General features: G+C 39.9%; 1 protein-coding gene across 1 annotated transcript in view; it reads left to right on the top strand.

Annotated features, from left to right (window-relative positions):
• Positions 1–24196, top strand: part of LOC126292004 (uncharacterized) — an 807472-nt gene extending 783276 nt beyond the window's left edge. The window contains exons 14-16 of the mRNA XM_049985788.1: positions 6290–6603; positions 9964–10160; positions 21091–24196. Coding sequence (XP_049841745.1) covers positions 6290–6603; positions 9964–10146 — 497 coding nt within the window. The 3' untranslated portion in view covers positions 10147–10160; positions 21091–24196. The remainder of the gene's footprint in view (positions 1–6289; positions 6604–9963; positions 10161–21090) is intronic.
• The last annotated feature ends 1299 nt before the right edge of the window (positions 24197–25495 follow it).

Raw genomic sequence — 25495 nt, 5'->3', positions numbered from 1 at the left:
ACATAATTAAGGAAAATATAAAGGAAAAGAAGACTGCGTGGCTAATAGAGATAGATGAAGTGGAAGGCATCTCAGGAGCAAGATAGGAGACGCTAGCTTTGCTATTTGACAGATGAGAGGATTGGCCTTGCACATTAATTTTGTGGAGAATTTTATGCGGATGATAGTAGGAAATGCTTCAACTTCTTCTTAAAAGCAACAAGAGATTGAATTTTCCTCAAGGTAAGGGGCAGTTTGTTCCAGAGGCGGACAGCGGCAACTGAGAAGGAGTTTGCAAAAGTTTTTGTTTTGTGAGTGGGCACAGTTAGGATACCAGATAAGAGTGACCTCGTGTTTCGATTATGATGGCATGACAGATTTTTAATCTCTGAAGCTAGGTACTGGGGTGCTTGCGCGACGAGGAGTCGGTGAAGTAGACATAGAGTGTGGTAGTCACACAGTTTGTCCGGCCGCAGCCACCCTAGCTCGGAGTATGAAGCATTAACATGATCATATCGGCGAATGTTGCAGGTGTAACGCACACAGGCATTCATGGTTAGCTCTAGCCGTCTTTTGTTTTCACTACTCGTGCCTTGTTGAATCACATCACAATAGTGGAGGTTCGGTAGAACGAGTGCTTGCATGAGCTGGCATTTCAAGTCCTGTGGGAATATGTTCTGAAACTTTTTGAGAGCATAGAGACAAGCAGAGGTCTTTCGGCACACTGCGACTGTATTCTCCGCCCAGTTGAGATGCTCGTCCAAAGTTACACCCAAGTTCTTCACTGTTTTCTGATATGGTATTGGAGTACCTTTGAGCAGAATAGGAGGTAGCCGTTCGCGGAAACCTGAACTTATTAATTTCTGATGGGCTATTAAGATTACTTGCGTCTTTTTTGCATTTAATTTAAGCCCCAGGTTTTTCGCCCATGTCACTACTGAAGACGGATCATCATTCATCAGAGCGATTGCAGTGTTTATGTCTTCAGGTCTGATGCTTAGGTAGAGCTGGAGGTCGTCGGCATAGAAATGATGTTTACAGGAGGACAAAACCAACGAAATATCGTTGACATATAAAGAAAACGAAAGTGGTCCTAAGACTGATCCTTGTGGCACTCCCGAAGAAACATGTTTCCAGGAAGATTTTTCATTTGCGCAGACAACACATTGCTGTCTGTCTTTTAAGTAGCTTTCAAACCATCTCATTGCACTATCAGAGAAATTAAGCTGTTGCATTTTTCTGAGTAATATGTCAAAGTTAACAGTGTCAAAAGCTTTGCTGAAGTCCAGTAGCGTCAATATTGTTGCCTTTCGATTGTCGATGGCATATTTCAGGTCATCTGTTACTTTAATTAGAGCAGTGTTTGTGCTGTGATGTTTAGGGAAACCGGATTGAAATTTGTCATATAGACTGAATTCATGCAAGTGTTCAGTGATTTGGTCATGAACAATATATTCAAGTGCTTTGGAAACAGCAGGCAGTATGCTAATTGGTCGGTAATCACTAGGCAGTTGAGGGTTTTCGATCTTAGGGATGGATCGAATTATGCTTCTTTTCCATGCAGTGGGGTATATTTCGTTCACGAGGGAAAAATTAAATATGTCAGTTAAGACAGGTACTAAGATATCGGCAACATTCTTAATCATGGTTATACCGATACTGTCGTTGCCTATTGCATCAGAGGAGATTCTCATTATTGCTTTTCTTGTTGTTACATGTTTTAGATGGAAGGTATCGTTGTTAGTTATCCTGTTTGGGGATTCTTGTGGACGGTAATTATCAGCCGTGCTGATATTCAGAGGTGCAGAGAAGAATTCATTTAATTCGTTAGCTGACACATGAAAAGTAGTTTCCGATTTTGCCTTTCTGACCCTCAAGCTACGGAGATTCTTCCATAGAGTCTTGGGTGTCAGATCGCTGCATACAAGGGAGCGAGCGTGCCTGATTTTGGCATTGCGAATGCATTGTTTCACTCTGTTCCGTAGCTTTCTATATTCTTCGAAACGCTCGGGTTTCGGATCTGCCTTGAAACGCCTGTGGGCAGCATCCCTATTAGTCATCATTTGACGTAATTCAGCTGTCAGCCATGGAGCAGGAGATTTTCTTACACGGACTGTGCGCATAGGTGCATGTTTGTCATAGAGGGCAGTGAGTTTATCACCAAGTCCATTAATTTTGCCGTCGATTGTAGGTTCTCTGATTATTTGATGCCATGAGATTTCTGAGCAATCGGCTGTTAGAGTGTCAAGGTCAATACGTTTCATGTTCCTACAAGTTATGTAACGCGATTTGATCCTTTGGGGGCTGCACAGAGTAGGCCAGGAATATTACATCATGTGCTGAGAGGCCAAGGGCCGATGATTGACCAACATCTCTTACTTTGTCAGTCTGTTTCGTTGCGATCACGTCTATAAGAGTATGACTGTGCACCGTATGGTGTGTAGGTTGTAATGGAAGAATGTTCATGCTATTGCAACTAAACAATCTTCTTAGGTTTATTGCGGAGGGAGTGTCTCTTAGCAGGTCGATGTTCAAGTCACCCATTACGATTACATGTTCGTATTGACACTGAAGTGAATGTAATTCCGACTGGAAGGAACTCATTGAGCTTATTTTTGGTGGCTTGTACACGATGCCAGTCAAGAATTTCCGACTTTGTATATTTATTTCAATGAACATAAATTCAGCCTCTTTTTCTTGAGCAGGATTTGACGTACATAAGACTTTCGCTTTGAGATCTGTTCGTATATATGCGCCGACCCCGCCACCTCGCTTTTTTGATCTGTCTGCCCTAAGAAATGTGTACCCTGGGAGATGAATAGATGCAGAGGAAATGTGTGGTTTCAACCACGTTTCAGATAAGAGGATTACGTGGTAGTTTAGTTGGTTGAAGAGGAGGCTAAGTTCTTCGTAATGCGCAGGTAAAGACTGAATGTTGCAGTGAGCTGCTAAAAGCTCGGACGCGTTCCGCTGAGCAGCCTGGAGTAGAGTGGCAGACTGGTTTGTCCCTTTGTTAGGCACTACCTGCCGCGAGGGGCACTGGCCGGTGTTTCCCCCAAGTGACATAATACAGGGGTGTCGGAGATTTTGCGCGCCCTGTTTGTGACTCCGCGAGTGCCGAAAGAAAGGCGACTGCAAGAGATTTCCTGAGGTTGCTGGAGTATAGAAAATGGATTAGTGGTATTCGGTGCAGGGAAGAATATGACCAAAATGGTGACGGCTGTGTGTCACTGAGTATCCTATGTCGTAAGAGGAGAAATGTAATTAGAGTATTTGAAACAGCTTAGGGTGGAAATAAAGGAAAGGGGAGTGATTTAAGAGGCCGATGCTGCCAGCAGAGAGAAGTAAGCTTAATATTTAATAGATTATCGTAGGAAGTTAGAATTAAATTGAAATTTACTAGAGTGATACTGGTAGTGATTATCGTAGGAAGCTACAATTAGATTTAAATTTGCTAAAGTGATACTGATAGTGATTTTTGTTATGAGCAATTTAAACCGAAAAGATGGTTGACTAATGAACTGAAGGAGAGACTAATAATTGCAATACAACTATTACAGAATGGAAGAGAATAAACTGAGAAAATGAAAAAAGTATTAGCAGTAACTAAAACTAAGCTATGGCTACAGCTAAAGACACAAAAAATAGTAAAAAGTTAATACAGTTACAAAAACAATTAGTTGAAGGTACACATAATTAAAAAGTTAATACAATTACAAGACTATATCTGAGTATAGGACTGTTAAAATTTGCAAATGGTGTTAAGTTTGACTTTTGGCTCGAGTAGGTTCACTTAATACTATTTAGTTCTGTCATGTTTGTGACTATCTTCTTTCCAGCTGCAGTCTTAATGATTACTCTGCCATCCTGAGTCCACACATTCTGAAGACCGAAATGGGATATGGCACTATTTAAAATCTTTAGCCGCTCGTGTGTCAGATCTTCCCTTATTGTAAGCCCTGTACTTGCTAACTACTTCTTCTGGGTAAAGATCTCAGCCCTTTTTCGGTACGACACAAATTTAATTATTATTGGACGAGTTTTGGTAGCACCTGGTCGTTTTCGTCCCACCCGGTGGCTCCTGTCAATGTCTGCCTTGCTCACTTCAACGCCTAATTTTTCACGTGCAACCTGTATAAGCAGGTTGTCCGTGTCTTCTTCTTTATTTTCTGCTACTCCAAACAGTCGTAGACTATTTCGCCTTTGGTACTGTTCTAGCTCGTCTGTGAGTGGATTTGTCAGTCAATATGGTGTACAATATGTACAGCTCATTGGGTAATTGATGGCACTGCCTTTTAGTGGTCAGTTTCCTTTTCCAAGCCATATTTCAATCATGTACTTTCCACTTGATGTATATCAGCCAGATAATATAGTTAAACAGTTCAGGCCACAGTCCAACACATGTACAATGCCTCAACGCCCAGAGTTCATAGTAGTAATTTGGTGAATATTACAAAAGCTTCTGATCCGGCTGCGAAGTGCTGGTTCTGCTTCAATCGGTCTCCTCTGTATTGTCAGCACAGCCCACACGATAAGAGTGGTGCCTTTGCAGACTGACATCTCTGTAGCATTGGTAAGTGTCCCACTAAAGAGATTGTCATTGGCTGGATATCTTCTGACAGAAATCCCGTGAACTTCTATAATTTCACAGTAAGCATCTGAAATGCTGTTATCTTCATAGGATACGAGACAAATCACAGTGAGAGGTTGCTTTTTTTTTACATTTCCAGAGATGAGAGAAGAGATAAGTTAAGGGGGGAGGGAATCCTACAGCTGACAGAAATAACATCCAGTTACCTGAATTAATAGTGTAGCTTGCGGTAGCACTTACCCAAATGTCAGAAACACAAAATTTTGCTATAGATTTTGTCATAGTGATATTCCCAGCACTCGTACTGCAAATTCTGAATACAATAAAAGTGTGTAATATTCAGTAGAGTGAGATGTGAAAATGCATAAAAGAACATCTAACATTTCCTTAACCCAGACATACTGCAGCTGGTAATGAAGTTTGCAGTTACAGGACTAATGACTGCTACTCATGTTCTCTTGTCTTGTTTTGTTGCTATCTGGATTTGAATTGGAGAATTTGGAGCTTCACAGAACCGTTGTACTTGCTTCTTTGTTGGACACCCTGTAGGTAACTAAGAGACATAGCACGTCATAAACAGTTCCCATTAGTCCTGCTGTGTTTACAGTGTGGCTATGCTTGGTTCATTACAATTACCACTTAAAACTTACCCTGGTACCGAGCGAGGTGGCGCAGTGGTTAGCACACTGCACTCACATTTGGGAGGATGACAGTTTCTAACCCGAGTCCAGACATCCTGATTTAGGTTTTCCGTGATTTCCCTGAATCACTTCAGGCAAATGCCCGGATGATTCCTTCAAAAGGTCATGGCCGACACCCTTCCCTTTCCTTCCCTAATCCGACAGGACTCATGACCTCGCTGTGTGGTCCTCTCCCCCCAAACCGACAAACCTTACTGTGGTAGAAACAGTTCACTAATCTACTGTGTGATGCCTTATGTGATGGTTCTGCATGTAATCTGTAACCTTGGTAGCAAGCATAACAATAGCTCCTGGTAACATAATTATATGAACACATGCAGCTTACTTCCTCCCCATGAAAATGATAAGAAAAAGCATGTTGTTATCATAACTGAGAAAGCTTACACAGATATAAAAGATTGAAATGGTTTTCATCTTCCTTAAATTTTATCCACAGTCCATTAACATTGTAAACATCATCTTACAATACAAGCCTCGCATTAGTTATCTTTTCCGCATATTCCTTACAGCATATGTCAAATGCAAAAGGAATTTAAAAGATGCATAAACAAAGAGTCCAGTTCTGAAATTTGATGAGTGCCTGTGTATTCTGTGATGAAGCAAAGAACGATCCAGCCAGAGACCCACGTTCATTACAAAACGATAATAAATGTCAATCTTCATGTTTGTGAAGGAAAATTGCCAAAGTTGTTTTATTAAGGGTGATACAGTATTGTTACAGAGTAAGCAGCCTGAATGTTTAATGCAAATTTTGTTACAGTCCTGATATTATTGTGATAGTGTCTTCTGATCCAGTCATTAAAGCTCCAAAAATGTTACTTAAAAACTTATTTCCACTGAGGGATAAATGGGGATCAGAACAATAACTCTTTTTGAGATTAACCAGACAAAAAGGGAGACTAAGCAGGAAGCAGATATGAATAATAAGAAGAAATAAACAACTTTGCTCACACGTCACACAAAATTCTCTTCATGAAAATGCCTTTTTGAGAGACGAATATTCTTTCACTCCTCACAGATACGAGTCGACCACGGAAGGAGGGTGAAGTGGATGGGCAAGACTACCATTTCATCTCGAGGGCGCAGTTCGAAGCGGACATCTTGGCGCGTCGTTTCGTGGAGCACGGCGAATACGAGAGAGCGTACTACGGTACATCGCTGGCAGCCATCCGTGCCGTGGTGGACGCGGGGAAGACGTGTGTTCTGAACCTGCACCCACAGTCACTGCGCATCCTGCGCGCTTCCGACCTCAAGCCCTACGTGGTGTTCGTCGCGCCGCCCTCCCTGGAGAAGCTGCGGCAGAAGAAGGCCCGCGCCGGTGAGGCGTACAAGGTAAGCCGTAAGCCACAGTCACAACTCGACTTGTTTGGCTGTAATGCTGATGTGCACTGTTTCTCTCACACTGTGTCCTAAAAGTTGAAAGATTCTAATAGTAAAAATAATGTCGAAGCTTTAACTGAAAAAAGTGGGAACACAATTCCGTTAATTATTTTACACTGCCACTCATTACAATTATGGGATGGTCAATTTACAAGCTTATTTCCCTCACTTAAGTCTGCAAGAGCACTACCATTAAGGGTATTTTTAACTCATTTGTTAGTCAAACCATTCCAACAGTGTGATCATCACAGGTACGATAAAATGTGACTTGTTCACATTGAAGTAAACGCCTATTCAGTGTTCAAAATTTGCTGAACTGAAAACAATCTTTGCTCACAAAAATTTTCCTTTATTTTATGACCAGTTCTCATCTGTAAGAACATGTCTCTCTGCCTCAAAATCAAAAGTACCAATAAATCTAAAAAAAAAAAGTTTGATAGCATGACAAGTGAGGGTATAGTGTGTAATACAAACTGAAATGTAAGTTACAGAGCTTCTGGTGTAGTGGATTGCTTATACCATAATTGAAATAATTACAAGCTCTCAAATTATTCCATTAATTGCATAAATGCTGTGATGTCTATGCCTTTAAAATCGAGGAAGCAGAAGTGGTAGTGGACATGAAACCAAACCCGTGAACTCTTTGATTAAAACATTCTTTTTCCTGGTCTGTGTATTAACCTTGCATCTGTTAGACTTCTCTCTCTCTCTCTGCACTAAAAGCTACAATCTTTCATTGTACCTTAATTAATTTGGGGATAGCCTTTATATTGTATAAGGCAATGCCTGTGTTGAAACTAGTTACATACTGCCTCTGTTTAAAAATGTATTCACACTTTTATTTTCTAGCAGGGGGGGGAAAAAAAAAACACTACTACCCTATCCAGTGGGAGTCTTTTCGTCTCTCTGTGACTACCTCAGTCCACATCCACTTGAATCTGATTGCTGTAATGCAGCCTTGGTATACCCCTAAAAGTTTTACTCTTACACTTACCCATTTTTCCTTACTATGGAGGTGCCATAATTCCCTTTTCTCCCCAATTCTATGCAGTACATAATCATAACTTGTTTGACTTAGCATCACACAAATAGCATTCTTCTGTGCCACCATGTCCCCAAATTTATAGAGCTGTACAGAGGGCACCTCTTCTTGTCTGTACTGATTGTTGTCCATGTTTTATTTCCATATTAAGTTTCACGCCAAATAAATACTTTCAGGTTTTTTATTGCCAATATGCATTTTATATCCCCTCCTCTTTGGTCATTGTCACTTGCTCTGCACACCGACCAAAAAAAACTCACCAACTGCCTGTAGTGTCTTGTCGGTAATCTAACTCCCTCAGCATTGCCTGATTTTGCTTGACTACAACACTTCATTACTGTTAACTGCCATCTAGATTCTGACAAACATATAGATAAGAATTTGTCCCTCTACATTTTATCCCTGCTGACTTCTGAATTTCAGAGAGTATATTCCAGTCAACAGCACCATCAACATTAATGCTAAGAATGCTATACACTTTAGTTGGTCTAAAGTATGTCAATCTTCAGAGAAAAGTTGTAGGGGCAATATTGTGTCACCTATTTCTGCCTACCTGTGGAATCAAAACTGATATTCCCCCAGGTCAGCCTCTGCAGATCATTCCATTTGTCTGTAAATAATTACTGTCAGTGTCTTGCAGCCATTACTTATTAAAAAGATGATTCTGTAATGTTTGAACCTATCAGCATCCGAGTTCTTTGTTACTGGAAGTATTACATTCTTTTGAAAGTGTGGAAGTATTTCCCCTCCCTCGTATATCCTGCGTACCAGTAGAAACAGTTTGGTCATGGCTGGTTAATAATTCTGAGCAAATTGAATTGTAATTCAGTGACACAAATGAAAAGTAGACAGTGGTGGTCTTACGTGAGCACTTTAGGACCATTCAGTTGTATTGTTATAACTGTGTTACCAATAAAAACTGAAAAGCATTTATAGCCTTGGTGTTGAGTGCCTATAAGCTCCTACTTCCAACAATAGGTGAAGTACAAGATTTAATTGTACACTGTAGGCTTCCAGAGCTGGTGTTGATTCAGTTTAAAATTCTGGCCTGAGAGACCGAGATTGATGTGAAACTATTCTGTGATGTTTCTTTCATTTCCAACTGTGGGAGTTATTTTCTGAGATAAAGTGGCAACCGCATCAGGAGCTCAAAGGGTCCCCAAATTTATAGAACTGTACAGAGGGCACCACCATTCATCACACGGTGCCAACTGTGAGATTAGCTCTGGCTGGCACCTTTGTGCTTGATCGTCGTACCGTTGGCACGAGGTCGACATATGTATTTCATTCTTTTCTGTTAAAATTAGTACGATGTTTGTCAATCTCTAATGCCTCTCCACACACATGCGTATCACTGTGAACTGTCTTTGTTAAAATGCCAGTCTCATCGAATTTTATTGCATGGTTTCCTTCTCAGCAGGTGCTAACCGCAGTGGCCGATTCACTATGTCCCAAGTGTAGTTCCTTATATGTTCTGCTAAGTGAACGTTAACACTTTTTTTTGTAGTTCCCACATATACTTGTACACAACTATGAACAATTTTATATACGCCAAGAGGCGCTAATGATTGCCATTCTTAAGCATTTTTTAAAAATTTTCTTTCTTGGTCTACAGATCCTTTAAGCCAATACTCAGTCAACACTTTCCGTAAGTGATCTTTTTAATGAAGGGAAGGAAAAATTTCCATTTGGTAGAGTGTTCAAGACACATCCTTACTGGAGTATCCATTTAAAATTTTTTTTTTTTACGTCCACCATACGTGATCAGCTCATCTTTTAAATAAATCGGCTCACAAGTTCTATAAGCCCTGTACATCGAAGCTTTGATGACACCCCTTTTTATTATTATTATTCATTATAGAATTATTGGAGATGAAATGTCCGAGAATAGCTGTATATATCGACCACAGCCTCTCGGCCTGAAAGTTATAATGGAAGTACAACGTTTGTTTACCTGATCCAGCCATCTCAATTGGGGGGGTTTCCATAGTTTTCCCCAAAAATCACTTAAGGGAAATGCTAAAATGTTTGTTTTCAGCAGAAGCTGACATCTTTGACTTTCCAATACAAAGTAAATTTGTTTAAGGTATGTGATTATTATTATTTTAATTCTAGAAATTTACAGTCCCAAGAGGACATTTTTATTTGTAATAGACTGTCTATAGATTTGGTACGACAGACTGTAATTTTCTGCTGATATACGCATCAAACTGAACAAATATTAAGTAAATAAATAAATAAACTAACTTAAGTTGCTTCCTCTGATACAGGAGGAGGAGCTGAAGGACATAATTGAGAAAGCTCGTGAAATGGAGGACAAGTACGGCCACCTGTTCGACTTGATCATCATCAACAACGACACAGACCGTGCCTTCCAGCAGCTGCTCTCCGAGATCAACAGCCTGGAGCGGGAGCCGCAGTGGGTGCCCGCTGCCTGGGTCAAGGGGTCCTGAGCATGAGCTGCCAGGTGCGGTCACAGCCGTCGAACGAAATGACATACGGTTAAAAGCAAAAACAAATAGTTTCTTCTTGTACCGTGTCAGTTTTGTGAGTTTTGGGTGATCGCTTCTCTGTTGAGCACACCTGAGACTCCTACAGGCAAGGATCAGGGTTTGGTTCTGAAGAGAGGGTTGGCACATTTTGTTAGTGGCTGTAAACCCTCCTCCCCTCTCCAATATGACATATATGCCTACCATTTTAATAACATAACAACCACTTTTCGTATAATAATTTATTGAGATCTGTGCCTAGAACATCACTGTAATGTAACTGCAATACATAAATTGAATATCATTTGCGCAAAAAATTAACGTGTCAAGCAATTGACTGAAGATCTACAATAGCAACAATCTTTCAGCAGCACAATTTTCACTTAGCACTATGATTGCAAACACTGGTCTGCACATGGAACTACACAGGCTCGTGAATAATGGGGAACGTTTTTTCAGTCAGTAGATCCTGCCAACTTATGGGAAAGACAGACAAAATTTTTTTCTTAGTGGAGGCCCTCTCCCTTTCTGTCTTATCCTACTTGATGTCCTGCTTATAATTTTCGAAAATTGCTTGTCATTTTTGAGGTGCACAGTTTTCGTTCTACTTTATTAATGTACAGACTTTTGTAAAGCTCCATTGCCAATTTTGTAAAGGTCTCATCACTACTGCTGTGGAGGCCAAGCTGCCCCTATTGTTACAGTAGGCCGAGTTTGTGAGTTCTCGAAACTGCTTCTTGTGCAGTACACCGATAAGACAATTTCTCACTGCCACTATCAAACAGCTATCCCGAGGGTTGGGTAACAGGATAAGAGAACGAAGGTTCTACAATACACCAACAAATTAGTAACTAAGTCACACAAATGAATTAAAAACGTTTACTTATCTTTGTGACTAGTTGAATAAGGAAGTCTGCAACACTACTTGTAATATAGCGCCAACAAAGACCCTCAATGGCTAAGAACAAATAATTGTAGATAAACTTAACAGTACACAGCAAATGCTGTTTACAGCAGCTGTCTGTTCAGTTCTAAACGACGTTTCCTGTCTGAGTCACCCTCGGACAATGATCTGTAACCAACTGGGCGAGAGCTACTCTTCTATCTTCTCTCGGGGGTTACGTCTTGCGACCGTAGCATTCTACACTAGTCCCGTCGAGAGTCTTTATGCTGCAGCTGCCGAATTGCCATTGACCGACCGGCACGGTGTACTGCTTTGTCTGTATGCCTGCCGGCTGTTGTCAATGCCCGACCACCCCTCTTATCAGTCCTCCTTCGCCGATTCTCTCGACCGTCAGTATGGGTTGTACGTGTCTGCCCTGCTGCCCCCTGGAGTCCGCTTTCACCGCCTGCTTCGGCAATTGGATTTTGCCCTCCCTACCACCTTCAGAGAGGGTGAGAGCTCGACACCATCTTGGCTCCAGGCTCCGGTTCATATTCATCTCGACCTCAGCTCGCTCCCGAAGGAGGGTACTCCGGCTGCAGTGTATTGTTCACGGTTTGTCAAACTTCGTGCGCGACTTGCCAGTCACACCTTTATTTACACTGATGGCTCCAAAACTGACGATGGTGTCGGCTGTGCCTTTGTCGTCAGGGCCGTCAACTTTAAATACCGGCTCTTCGACCAGTGTTCCAGCTTTACGGCCGAGCTTTTTGCTCTCCATCAGGTCATTCAGTATGCCCGCCGCCACCGCCATTCGTCGTATGTACTCTGCTATGATTCACTCAGTGCTCTTCAGAGCCTTGGAGCTCCATATCCGGTCCATCCCTTGGTGCAACAGATCCAGCAGTCCCTCCATTCTTTTGCTGATGGTGGCTCTCCTGTCAGCTTTCTGTGGGTTCCCGGCCATGTAGGAGTGCCTAGGAATGAGGCTGCTGATGCTGCAGCCAAGGCTGCAGTCCTCCTGCTTTGGCCAGCCTCCCATTGTGTCCCGTGATCTGACATTAGTGGGGTTGTTTGTAAGAGGCTTGTGTCATTGTGGTGGGAAACTTGGTCATCATTTCAAGGAAACAAGCTCCGGGCTGTAAAACTGTTCCCAACTGCTTGGACAACCTCCTCCCGACCATCTCGGCAAGAAGAGGTCCTTCTGACCAGGTTGCGGATTGGGTATTGCCGGTTTAGCCACTGCTACCTGCCCTCCAGTGACCCAGCCCCGCAGTGCCCTTGTGGTCATGCATTGACAGTGCGCCATGTGTTATTGTCGTGTCCCCGTTTTAGTCAATCTCATGTTGTCCTGTCTCTGCCATCTACTTTACAGGATATTTTAGCTGATGACACTCGAGCAGCTGCCCGTGTTCTTCGTTTTATTAATTTGTCTGGCTTGTCCAAAGACATCTAACTCCTTCATTTATTTTATCTGCATCTTTGTAAGAACTATCTGGTGTTCTCCCCCCACCCCCTCCTCGAGTTTTACTAGATTCTATGTGCTCTTACAATTGTTCGTCCTTGGCGCCGACTGTGGTGCTGGTTAAACTTGCGGAACTGACAAGTATCTACAGCACTGGCACCAGTTCGCATCTTTGTGCCTGTGGCATTTTTGCCTTGGCTGTGTCTTGCTTGTAGACACAGCATAGACATTGGCTGAAATGTATGCATGCATATTGTTTATATTTTTATATATGATGGTTTCATTAAATTGTTGTTTGGGGTAGGGGGTGTTATTTATGACATGACATATTCCCCTCCTCACCAGCAGCTGGACATCGTTGTCCGAGGTGAATCATTTGCCCCTCAGAGCCTTTTTAAGGGGACCAAAAATGGTGTAATCACAGGGAGAGAGGTCCGGAATGTGTGGAGGATGGCCAAGAACTTCCCATTTGAGTTTCAGCAGGAGTGCCACGATTGTGATGACCGTACCAGGCTTTACATTCTCGTGGAGCGGAATGACCCCACGGGTCAGATTGAGCGGTTGTTTTGATTTGATCGCTTGGCGAAGGGTGGACAAGGTTTGCGAGTAACACTGGGCATTCACTGTTGTCCTGTGCTGCAGGTAGTGAATCAGAAGGGGGCCATCTTGGTCAAAGAAGAACGACAGCATAATCTTTATGATTCACCTCGGACGACGGTGTCCAGCTGTACGTGCGGAACTGGTTAAAATTGCAGCCTCGGGAATTTTACAGGAGAGCTATACAATGCCTCGTGTCACAGTAGGACAAGTGTCTCAACAGCCAGTGTCAATACTTCTAACATACAGGTATTAGGTTTCTGTAATTATGCCTCTGGCTCATTTCTTCTTGAATTCTCCTTACATAAGTTGCATAGTGCATTTATTCCTACAATCTGAGGGTTCTGATAAACAAGTGTGCAGTACGTAACAGTTAACCAACAGGTGCCCTGAGGAGACTCAGTGTAAAGACAGTGCTTCACATCGACTTACGGCCATCCAAATTTTGGTTTTTCCTGATTTTTCTAAATTACTCGAGGCAAGGGCATGGAAGGATGGTTTCTTTGAAAGAGAACAGCTGATTTTCTCCCCCACCGAGCTAATCTTCCAGCTCTTAATGACATAGTCATCAACAGGATGTAAAACCCTAATCTTCCTTTCCTGACCTGTGCCTATATTGCATGTACCTGTGTTACAACTTGCCTCTCCTGCTACTGCATTCATAAGATTCTCCAGCACAAGTGTTTGGTTACTCAGTGTCTGGTAGGATTTACTCATACAAATGACAACTGTCGAGTTACAGTAAAAACTGCTCGTATAATCTGCTGCTCACAGTTTAAGAATCCCCACTCGGAATTGCCACCTTATTGTTCCAAAGCCAGTCTACTTTGTTATTGTTCTAGCCTTTAGAATATTACGGCAGTGAATTGAATAATTACTTTGCATAACATGACAATACTTTGGATGTTATTTTTGCAATTAACATACATCTTTGGTTCCAGGTGCCTCTCGCATTTAAGTTCTGCTTTACTTATTACTATTGATGGAGCCCTCACCATCAGATTAAGCATATTCCCACTTTGTACAATTATACACACTGTTTCTTTCTTTCGTACACATTTGTTCTGTAAATTCCATAATGAAATGAAGTCTTCAAAGATGTGGAATAAGTCACATTACCATGCAGAAGCAGCTATTCCTGACAAGTATGTTAACAATCTATTACAATTAATGTTAATCCATTCACATTGAAAACCACAGGAATTACTTCCTATTTGCTGCAAACAGCAATACGGCTCTGTTAACCCATGATCACAATGCACCAAAACCATGCTCATGTAAGATTTGCTGCTCCTTTTATTGTGAGCACTCAATATTTACATTTAGAATCCTCACACAATGCCTTTACATTCTCCATGAGCGTGTCAAGCCTAGCAAAATTCTAGTGACCTTTAATCCTTCTACTAGCTGCTAGATATGAGCCAGACCAGACACTTTTTATTCCATATTTGAGGCTCTAGAAATCTGTGTCTGCCTCCAATCTCACAATCTGACAGCAGCTGTCCAAACTCTCATTGCACAGGTGCTCCTTTTCTGTGGCGACAATATGACATAAGTGTGCTGTAATCACTATCTTATGACACTAAGAGGTAAAGAAGATCCTTTGCAGTATTCATGAAGAATGTCTGGTCTATAAGAACGAAGCAAAAACATTTCAAGTTTTGGTTGTCAGGTAAACTGCTGCCTGTAGGTTACACTAGAAACAGCACAAATACAAGCAGCCACTAATAATGTAGAACCTGAAATCCACAACAGCCGTGGTTATGGAGGATCTGGCAAAAAGACCTCCCACGTTTGGAGAAGCTGCCGTACGTGTAGGGTATCTACTGATAGTGGTGACGTGTCATTTTCAGTCAGCGCAATGGCTCGGCTAGGTGAGCATTGGGTGTTTCTTGTGGAGGAGGTATGTTTGTAATTGTGGTTCTGTAATTAATACTCACTGAGCATTTTGCATTTGGTTTGAACTTTGTCAATACAATTCTGTTCAAAATTGAAAAATATTTGAGTTTGGGTATCAAAGTGTAGAGCATCATTAGGTCCTGCACCGAGCTAGGGTTGTCTTACAGGAGTGTAAGAAGAATCCTGCACAATGAAATTCACATGCACCCATACAAAATGACAGTTACCCAGGAATTAAGTGAGAGTGGTTTTCAAACATGCAGAGCTGTGTGTGAGGAAATTCTTTAAAATATGCTCCCTGATGTTGTTTTGATTTTTCTGACTAAGCCCTCTTCCACTTGTCACGTACTGTAAATCAACAAAACTTCTGTTGGCAGGCAGCAGGAAACCTCGGGAAGTTCAGCAGTGACCACTTCACAGCTGTCATGTGAAAATTTGCTGTGCAACTGCCGGCTTCAGTGTGGGAGGTCTGTGTTTTTTTAAGGAAGCGGCAAAATTGAAATCAGTAACTTAATCACTACTGTCAGTTGATGCAAACATTCCTCCACCCTAAAGTTGTTCAGTTTAGTTTAGTAATGTCATGTTCCGTAGATTATTTTCACGATTATTTTATCGATATGATATGGAACAAGTCAGATTACACACACACACACACACACACACACACAGGAATAGTGCTGATATTAATATTGCTGAAATTTTTAGTTCTACACATGCAACTACATTTCGAGGTACAATTTTTTTTTTACCAGTTTTGAAGCAGAAACTCATCCATGGAATATGAGATGTCCAAAAGAAATGATTTTAATCTACATTTAAAACTTTATCTGCTACCTGCCAGACACATTATGTTGTTGGGCAAATGATCAAAAATTTTTGCTGTTGAATAATGTACTCCTTTTTGAGCAACTGACAGCTTCAATAACAGATAGTAAAGGTCATTTTTCTCTCTAGTGTTGTACGTATGAACATCACTGTTGTTTGCGAATTGAGATGGATTATTTATAACAAATTTCATTAGCGAATATATGTACTCTGATGGTGCACTTAAAATACCTAACTCCTTGAATAGGTGCCTACGTGACATCCTTGGGTGAACACCACTAATTATATTCTCACTGCTCTCTTTTGTGCAATCAATACTTTATGTCTAAGTGGTGAGGTACCCCATAAAACTATTCCATAAGACATTATTGAGTAGAAATATGCAAAGTACATCAGGAGGCTGATCTGTGTTTTTTTTCCCCCAATTGTCATCAATGTGAACACCCAAAAATTACGAGAAATCTACCCCATTAACTGAGCCTGTTCGTATTCGTTGAACAGAACTGGAATAGTGAGCTTTTTCAAAAGTAAGGGAGAGTGCATTTTCTGAGAACCACTTAATAATTCTTTGAAAGACATCCTTAACAATATCTTCAGCTGCTTTTTCTGGAATGGGATTTATTTTAGCACTTGTGTCATGTGCAAAAAGTACTAGTTCTGCTTGCTGAACATTAAGTGAGAGGTCATTCGCATGAATAAGAAACAGCAGAGGATCCAAAATTGACCCCTGTGGGACTCCCTTTGTGATAACTCCCTATTCATTAGAATTTACCACCCTCCCAACATTATTGGAGTTCTTCAGCACAACGTTTTGCTTTATTTAAGTCACTCTTGTCCCCGTTCTTATGAAGAAGTTTGAGAATTAAGTACTTCAATCTGTCTGGAAAAATTCCCTGTACCAGTGAAGCATTACATATGTCACTAAGGACTCCACTTATTAAATTAGAACAACACTTCAAAAGTCTGTCAGAGATTCCATCAACACCACATGAGCTTTTGTTTTTCAGTATATTTATAATTCCCTTAATTTCAGTGGGGGATGTTGGTGCTATTTCTAAAGGCCTAGGGAATGACATTTTTATATTTTTTTTTCAACTGAACCCTGTAACTTTATTTTTGCTGCTACACTCAGAAAGTGATTGTTAAAAATACTTGCAACTAATGAATTATCCCTCACGTCATCATTATTTTGCTTTATTGCTATTATTTGCTGTACACTGTCAGGCTGCCCCATCTCCCGTTTAGTTTTAATCTTATCATCCACATTATTAATTTCTGTCACAACACGTAAGCTTCTTGACTTCTTAATGACTTTCCTTAAAATATTACAGTATCTTTCGTAGTAAGCAAGAACTGTCAGATTCTGACTTATTCTGACCTGTACATGTATTTCCCTCTTCCTCTTACACCATATCTTAATTTCCTTAGTAATCCTTGGCTTATTTGACTTTGTAATGGCTTTTTTGGATAAAGTTTCAGGAAAGCAACTCTCAAATATTGAGACAAATTTACGGTGGAATAAATTGAATTTGAACCAGTTTGTCGGGGACCGGGAAGAGTAAGAGGTCTGGTTCCAAGATGGAGCCGCAGCTCACACTTCTCGACATCCTCTACAAATTTTGAGTCATTTCCTTGACATCTCTCTTCGCAATGATATATTGCCTGCCCCCCCTGAGGTAACCTGATTTATCATCTTGTGATTTTTTAAGCACTTCAGGAGACAATCACCAAGAAGTGGCTGCCATTCTACTGCAAATGTCACAAAGAGTTACAGACAACTTCCAGGCAAGGCTCTGTCAATGTGTGGACAGTGGAGGTCTAATGTGAAATGGCATGGGGTCTGTTGCTCACAAATAAAAGTATTTCTTTCTGTCTTTCCTTGTTTGTAATTACATTGTGAAACACTGGAAGTCTTTATGGTGTGTGCAGGCGCATACACCTGTTGTAGGTCTACTGCTCGTGATGTTCTCAACTTTATAAACAAACAAAAACTTCGAAAATGTTTGTTTGTTATTGTTCGGTACTAAAACAATAACACGAGTATAAACACTGAAATCTTTGTCTGCCTCAATGTTGCCACCTTTACCCTAGACAAAAATCACTACAGTGCAATCTTGAAAACCTGCACATTTGTAGCTGTCAAATTGTATGCTAGCTACTTTTGTGCCAAGACTTTCGCTGGAACAGGCCCCGCCCCCCCCCCCCCCCCCCCCCCTTCCACTGAGGCTGCCACCATTATTCCAGTGGCTTATATCATCATACCCATTACATCAAACGGGCCATGTCATGAGTACAACATGCCTCATGAATCAGATTAGTATCATGTTATTTTAATCTTGGCTGAAGGCTAATTATGCAGATAATTCAGTGCATCCAAATGATTGTCTTCCAATATATGTTAGTCAGGCTAGGGATAAATTCTAAAAGAGAAACTGAATACAAAGCCTTAAACCATATGAAAGAACAAGTAAAATAAATATAAGAAAAACGAAGCAGTGGGAAGTCCAAATGGAATAACAATAATACGAAAAGGATAGATTGTTACTCACCACATAGAGGGGGCATTGAGTTACAGACAGCATAATGGAGACCGCTGAAATATTACAGCTTAATGACAGTCTTTCTTGTGTAGTAGAAAACACACGCGAGCACGGTCACTGGAGCCTGTGTCAGTCTCAGTTACTCCACATTTATGGCAACTGCTATGACTTACTTACATTGTAAAGCAATATTTTGCTAGGCACAGTGCCTTTCGAAAAGTCAAAATATGGCTGCCATATGTACTTTAACTTGAAAGCTGGGATTTCTTCCTGTATGTCGTGATATCTTTTGCATCAATCTATCTTTGGCATACCATTATTAAACACAAGTACGAGGGTCAGTCAAAAAGTAATGCCTCCTATTTTTTTTCTACGTTTAATTGTCAGGAAATTTAAATGCAATTACATAGGTTGAAAACCACAACATTGAGGATCATTTTGCCATTTTCCAATGTAATCTCCGCCCATCTCTACAGTTTTGGTCCATCTTTGAACAAGGGCATGTATCCCAGCACGGTAAAAATCACAGCTCTGCTTCCTAAGCCATTGACGCACGGATGTTTTGACGGCCTCCTCATCTTCAAAATGGATCCCACGATGAGCTTCTTTTAGTGGCCCGAACAGATGGAAGTCTGATGGTGCCAGGTCAGGGCTGTATGGGGGATGAGGCAAAACTTCCCATCCAATTTTGACAATCTCGTCAGAGGTGTGTGGTCTTGCATTGTCATGCAAAAGAAGAACATCTGCCATTGATTTGGTTGGGCGAACTCGCTGAAGACGTGCTTTAAGCTTTTGAGGGTTGTGACGTATTGAACAGAACTTATTGTGCATCCCTGCTCCAAAAAATCAACCAGAATCACACCCACTGTATCCCAGAAAACTGTTGCCATAACTTTCCCTGCCGATCGCACAGTTTTGAATTTTTTCTTCCTCGGCGAGCTTGTGTGACGCCACTCCATTGACTGCCTCTTTGATTCGGGTTCAAAAAAATGCACCCATGTTTCGTCCCTGGTCACAATTTTTTTCAGAAACTCATCTCCCTCCAAACGGAAGCGCTGCAAGTGTTGGGAGGCTATTGTTTTCCTTGCCTCTTTATTCTGATCGGTTAACATTCTTGGAACCCACCGTGCACAAACTTTTGAGTACCCCAATTGTTTAATAATCGTGATCACACTGCCTTTACTAAGAGAAATAATGCGACACACTTCATCTGCAGTCACCCGACGGTCACCACGAATGATGTCATCAACTTGCTGAATGTTGTGTGGAGTCACTGCACTCACCGGCCTGCCGCTCCGCTTTTCGTCAGTCAACAGTGTTTGCCCTTCAGCTTCCTTACAACGACGAACCCATCGTCTAACAGTGCTGACATCCACTGTCACAACACCATACACCTTCTTCAGTATTTCATGAATGCGTATGGGCGTTTCACCTTCTGCATTCAAGAATTCAATCACACAACGCTGTCTCAAACGAACATCGATGTCGGCCATCTTACAAACTTCTGCTGTGCTGCCACCTGTTGACACAGAAAGTTACTACTGCAGTGGATTGCAGAAGGTGGTTTGAGGAATGGCGCCAAATTCAAATTTTTCACTTAACTTAATTTTTTTAAGTAGAAAAAAAATGGGAGGCATTACTTTTTGTCCGACCCTCGTAAAAAGATAGATATGGACAGGGAACAATTTCAGTTAATTTTACATAGTTGCGGAAAGCGTCCATTATGTTACATTAGAACGAACCATTTTATGTAGAATTTTAGGTTAGGTTGTTTTAGAATTGATCAGAGTGGTCACAACTGATCTCAGATTTATGAAAAAAGTGAAGCGTTTGGAAGAACTTTCACACGCACTGGGTTGCCATTTCAATTTCTCTTGCATTTCCTGTAATCTGTTGAAGCTGAACATATTATTTGTTAATTGCAATTGTTTTTTGTTTACATTCTCAAATTTTGTTGTTACAAGTATTACTTCATAACCATACGTTAAATTATTGGTAACCAGTCACAGTTATCTACCATGCTTACTTTAGCATTACTATGAACTTTCAAATACATTTGTAGAAAATTTTAGATGTAATATCTGTGTAGCAACTCAGTTAAAGTAGTTTGTCAGATGTTTCCCTTTAATTCTAGAACACTAGGGGGAGAGAGGAGGGGCTGTTACAGTGTTGCAACCATCGTAAATTTTACTAGTATATATTTTATTGAAAGAGAGTCATAATTTATGCACAAGTTAATTAGAATTATAAGGCCTTCAATGGTATATCCCTGCCAATCTGGTACTGTCATTTTGCATGTAACTGCAAATTTGTACCAACTGAATTCATAAATTTTAGGATTAAGTGATCTAAGAGTTCAAATACAGTCAATTTCAATTATTAAGTTATCCTCAGGCATTTAAATTTTAAATATACTATGAAAGTTGAAGAGTAATAATTTTTAAAATGTTTCCCGATGGTTAAAGGACGCTGTTGTCCGGGGTACAAAGTATTTTACTATGTGATGAGATAATGTATACTGTGCTTTTTCCTGCATGAAATGAATTCAAATCCATTACTCTACTCTTCTAATATATTTACATTGTAAAGTAATATTTTACCAGGCACAATAACTTTCAAAAAGTAAATATATTACCACCATAAGTACTTTGAACACAGTTTTGAAAATATACTTAATTAAAACACTGTTTTTATTGCAGGCACTCCTGTGTGACCCACAACATTGGCAACAAAGCCTGACAACAGACATCAGCACTACTGTTCAGAAGGCTGCATTGTCATGGGACAGGGAAGTTCCAACTCATCCTTTACAGGTGAAATATTATGTTAGGCTAAAGGTGCTATGCAATGGACAAAAATCTCTGGTCAGAAAATGGACACAGTAAATGTTCTTGCAAGTTAGAAACTCTTGTCAGGTAGAATGGGCAAGGTGCGTGACGTACTTTTACTATAAAAATCATATAGTGCCTTCACCTTCCAAAGGCACAAATCTTTGTTGTTGTTTATGGATGTAAGGCTCTTGTGCATAGTGGTGAAACCCATCACACTGATACTTTGTACAGAAAATGTGACGAAGTTGTAGGCTGAGAGTCCATAAAGGTTATGCTGAACAGCACACTGTTTTCATTAAGGAATGGACATACATTGCTATTAGTATTACATATGTATATTGTTTAAATGGTGTACAGTCTTTTTTAAAAAAATCTTTGTTTCTTATATTAATTATACCCCTTCCCCCTCATTAGCTGTAAGTTTCACTGCAGTGTGACATTAACACGACTGACAGATAGCATTGCTGCGGCTGGAGCTCTAAGGAGAAGTAGTATATTATCAAGTGCACAGGTTAAATATCCTGTCAGTCCACTGTACATAATTTCTGTCAACTCTTTTCATTTCAGAAAAGTTACATCACCTCCACTGCAAGCTGGCTAGAGCAATAAAAAGCAATTACGTTGCTCCAAGTTCACACTGTGTTTCAGTATCTGAAAATGGGAGTTGTTTCACAGACAATTCCAAAATTGTTTATTTTGGCAGATATGAGGAGAAAAGGAAAGAATTTTATTTGGAGCAGTGCTATGAATATATCATTTTTTAAGTACCTGTAAGTCATAGATTGAGTACTGAGAATTTCGCTATCCTCTGTATTTTAACAGAAATGTTAGTTACTTTAAAAAAATTTATTTTCTCATTTGTGATAAATGATACAAATGTACACGAATACACTAGACAACGTATGTTGATACCTACTTTTAGTTTCCCCCACACCCCCCTGAAGAAAAAGCACTCGGCTCTGGGAAGTTATGAGATACATTCTCCCAAAGACAACCATTCCAAACTGTATGTGCCTGTAGCAGTCTGTAACAAGACATTTACAAATCGTAGAAGCTCAACTATTTATTGGTGCTATAAATTTCCAGAACTAAGGAAACATATTGGCATGTAAAGTTTGACTGTGTGACTTGAAGGGAAAAAATTACATAGTATTTCTCACTGTATCAGAGAGATCAATAGTTTTAGCTTTTTGCATTTAGTGTGCAGTGTAACCAAGTCCATGAAGTGTACAGTTTACGCAACCCTGGTTTTGTCGGGGAAAACATTTTTCTTCAGATACAAATTTCAACTGTTGAGGAATTGAGAGATTTCACATAGTAGCTGGTTTACATTCTAAATGTTTATAAATGCTTTTGATGTTAAATTTCATATTTTACAAGTTTTATTTCTATATGTATATTGTACGCAATATTGTGAATTGATGAACAACTGTGAATGAGAGAAATGTAATCAATGTAAGAATTACTATTATTGGCTGTAGTTCCTTTCTATCCTTTCTTTATATAGCTCTATAAGTTAACTGCATAGACTTTACTTGTTAACTAGCAATCACTCTACACCCAAACAGCACTGAAGGAATGCCTTTAAGTTCATTAACGTCTCCTTTTATTGGGTATTAGGAGCACATAAGAACACCTAATTGTTTTGTTTTCTCGCATATCAAAATGTTTTCTAAGATATGGCAGGTTGATTTTTATACAAGAAAAGCTACAGAAATCAGCGTTTCATAGCTTTGTCATTAATTTTAAGGTATGCTGAAGCAGGCACATTTAAAGCATGTTAACGATCTTTCATACAAAGAGAGGAAAGAACTTTTATAAGGTGATGGCATTTCACTCTATGTCAACCAGTACCTCAGGTAAAATTTTTACTGTGCTCTTGTTGTGACAAGTTATGAGTCGAGGCCAACGTGGAAAAAAACAAGTCGACCTGAACTACCTGGCATTTACGAAGTTCAGTAAATAAACGAAATAAAATTGTAAATTTTGTCACTGCAACAGTTGCAGGATCTAATAATAAAATGTAGTGTGCAGTTATGTGAATGAGGGTATGCTGTGAATTTCCCTCGTATACAAGAGTAGGAAAGAACTACTTTCAGAGTTAAAGGTAGGAAATCAAAAGGCAGTTGTATGAGATGCCGGTAGGAAGTGCCAAATTGTCTGTTGTCTTTCCATTTCTGTTAGAGAACTTTACAAATGAGAATTAGTGTGCCTGTGTTTTGATGGTAAATGTCGTTATGAAACTTAAGTGTAATCAGGTGAGTGAAAATTTAGTCATATGCGTTACTGAAGGAACAGTTCTGGTATGCAAGCACATTGTTTCTGCCATACCTGTAGCTACAATTTACTTCCATTTAAATAAAATTGGGAGAGACGTAGTCTTTCCATACTGAAGTCATATTGCATTTAAATGCTGTAAAAAATCCCATCATTTTGCATTGTTCATATTTCTTTGTCATAAACATCACACTCAAAAAAACATTTCCTAACTGACCAACATCGGGCATGATTTTTTATATAAATATTAATTATTACGTGTAAGTATTATTAAAGAGAAGCTAACTTGTAACAACTTTTGTTTTATCAGTGAAGTGTGTTTTAGATAAACAATTGTACAGTTATTTTTATTAATATATTATTAATGATATTCCACACATAGACTTCCAAATAAGATATGACTATATAAATATATATACATATGACTATAAATATTGTGTATTGTTATTAAATTTCATTGTTCATTTCTATTTTCAAATGATAACTTTTAAAAAACGACGAGAGAATGGATCACAGTGCTCAAAGTTCTCGTGAATAATATGTTTTAGCAATGTTATGTAACTGGTGATGAATTGGCATACCATAAGAGCGATCATGTATTTTAAAATTTATTGTACATACATAACGGTTGTTTATACCCAGAGGGGGCAATTTTTCTGCTCCATATATTAATAAAAAGGGAGTAATGTTTTTTTCAGCTGTGTCTGAAGATTGTTCTTGAAAATTGTCACCAGAAAGAGGACTGTGTATATTTCTGTTGTGTCATTCTTTAGTAAAGAGTACTGATACATAGGAAATGTGTCGTCTTGTTTCATCTGTTGTGGACTTAATGCATCCTCCAAACTTACATATCACCCTCAACATACATTTGTTGTTCACTTGGGTTTGTGTGTGCAGTTGTTGGAGAATATTGTCATGGTGGAGTTTATTCTAAAACAAAATTGAAGTAGTTGTTGTTCTAATAAACGAAAAGGTGCAGAGAGAGAGAGAGAGAGAGAGAGAGAGAGAGAGAGAGAGAGAGAGAGAGAGAGAGATATCTACTGCTAAATTTAGCAACAAATTGTACATGTATTGGCTTGGGTAGTCTGACCACTCGACAACACCAATACACCCCCCCCCCCCCCCAAATCTCCCTCCCTCCCCTGGCTGACAGTAGTTCGTACTCTGTTACTGTGTGTGGGCAATAAATGCTATTCATATAACACTAAAATGACACACTACAAGACAAGTGAAACTCTGACCTCAGATTTTCTGGAGAAGGTTAAAGAATGAAACTAAGTAATAAGCTTACATGGAATTTGATTTAATGTCCTTCAAAGTATTGTCCTCGGGTAGCAACGCATTTATCCCAATGCAGAATCCGCGATTGGAAGCATTTCTGGAAGGCTTCTTTTGGAAGCGCATTCATCTGTTCTGTTGTGGTTGTCTCAATGTTCAGACCAGTGTCAAGACGTTTTCGTCTAAGCTCTGTTAATTTTTGGGAAAAGCGCAAAAAACTCATCCATCAAAAAATGAGGTGTGGCACAGCACATTGTCATGGTGAAGAAGGAAGACACTGGCCCATTTTTCTGATCTCTTTCTTCATACATCATTTGGCACAGCATGTAAAAGTCTTGTTTTTTCGGCTGTTTCTCTTGGAACAAACTGTGATTGGACTCTGCCCTCAATATCAAAAAAGCAATGTGCAAGACTTTAATATTAGATTTTGACTAATATTAATTTTTAGGGCAAGGAGATTCCATGGTTTTCCACTGGGAACTCTGAATTTGCATCTCGGCGTCATAAACAAAGACCAAAGTTTCATGTGCAGTTGCAAATTTGGATATGAAGTCTGGATCTGAATGTAAATGATCCTTAAAGACTTTACAAACTGGCACACAATTTTCTGTCTGTTCACCATGCAAAAGATTGAGAGCAAATTATCGGTTAAAATGTTTGCACGGACCTGTACCAGATGCACAGTTCTTTGGTAACCTCTCGAATAGTTACACACCTG

The sequence above is a fragment of the Schistocerca gregaria genome, chromosome 9, assembly GCF_023897955.1.
Source record: "Schistocerca gregaria isolate iqSchGreg1 chromosome 9, iqSchGreg1.2, whole genome shotgun sequence".
NCBI classification, from domain to species: domain Eukaryota; kingdom Metazoa; phylum Arthropoda; class Insecta; order Orthoptera; family Acrididae; genus Schistocerca; species Schistocerca gregaria.
The sequence above is the reverse complement of the archived record's forward strand: the minus strand, read 5'-3'. Positions and strand labels throughout refer to the sequence as shown.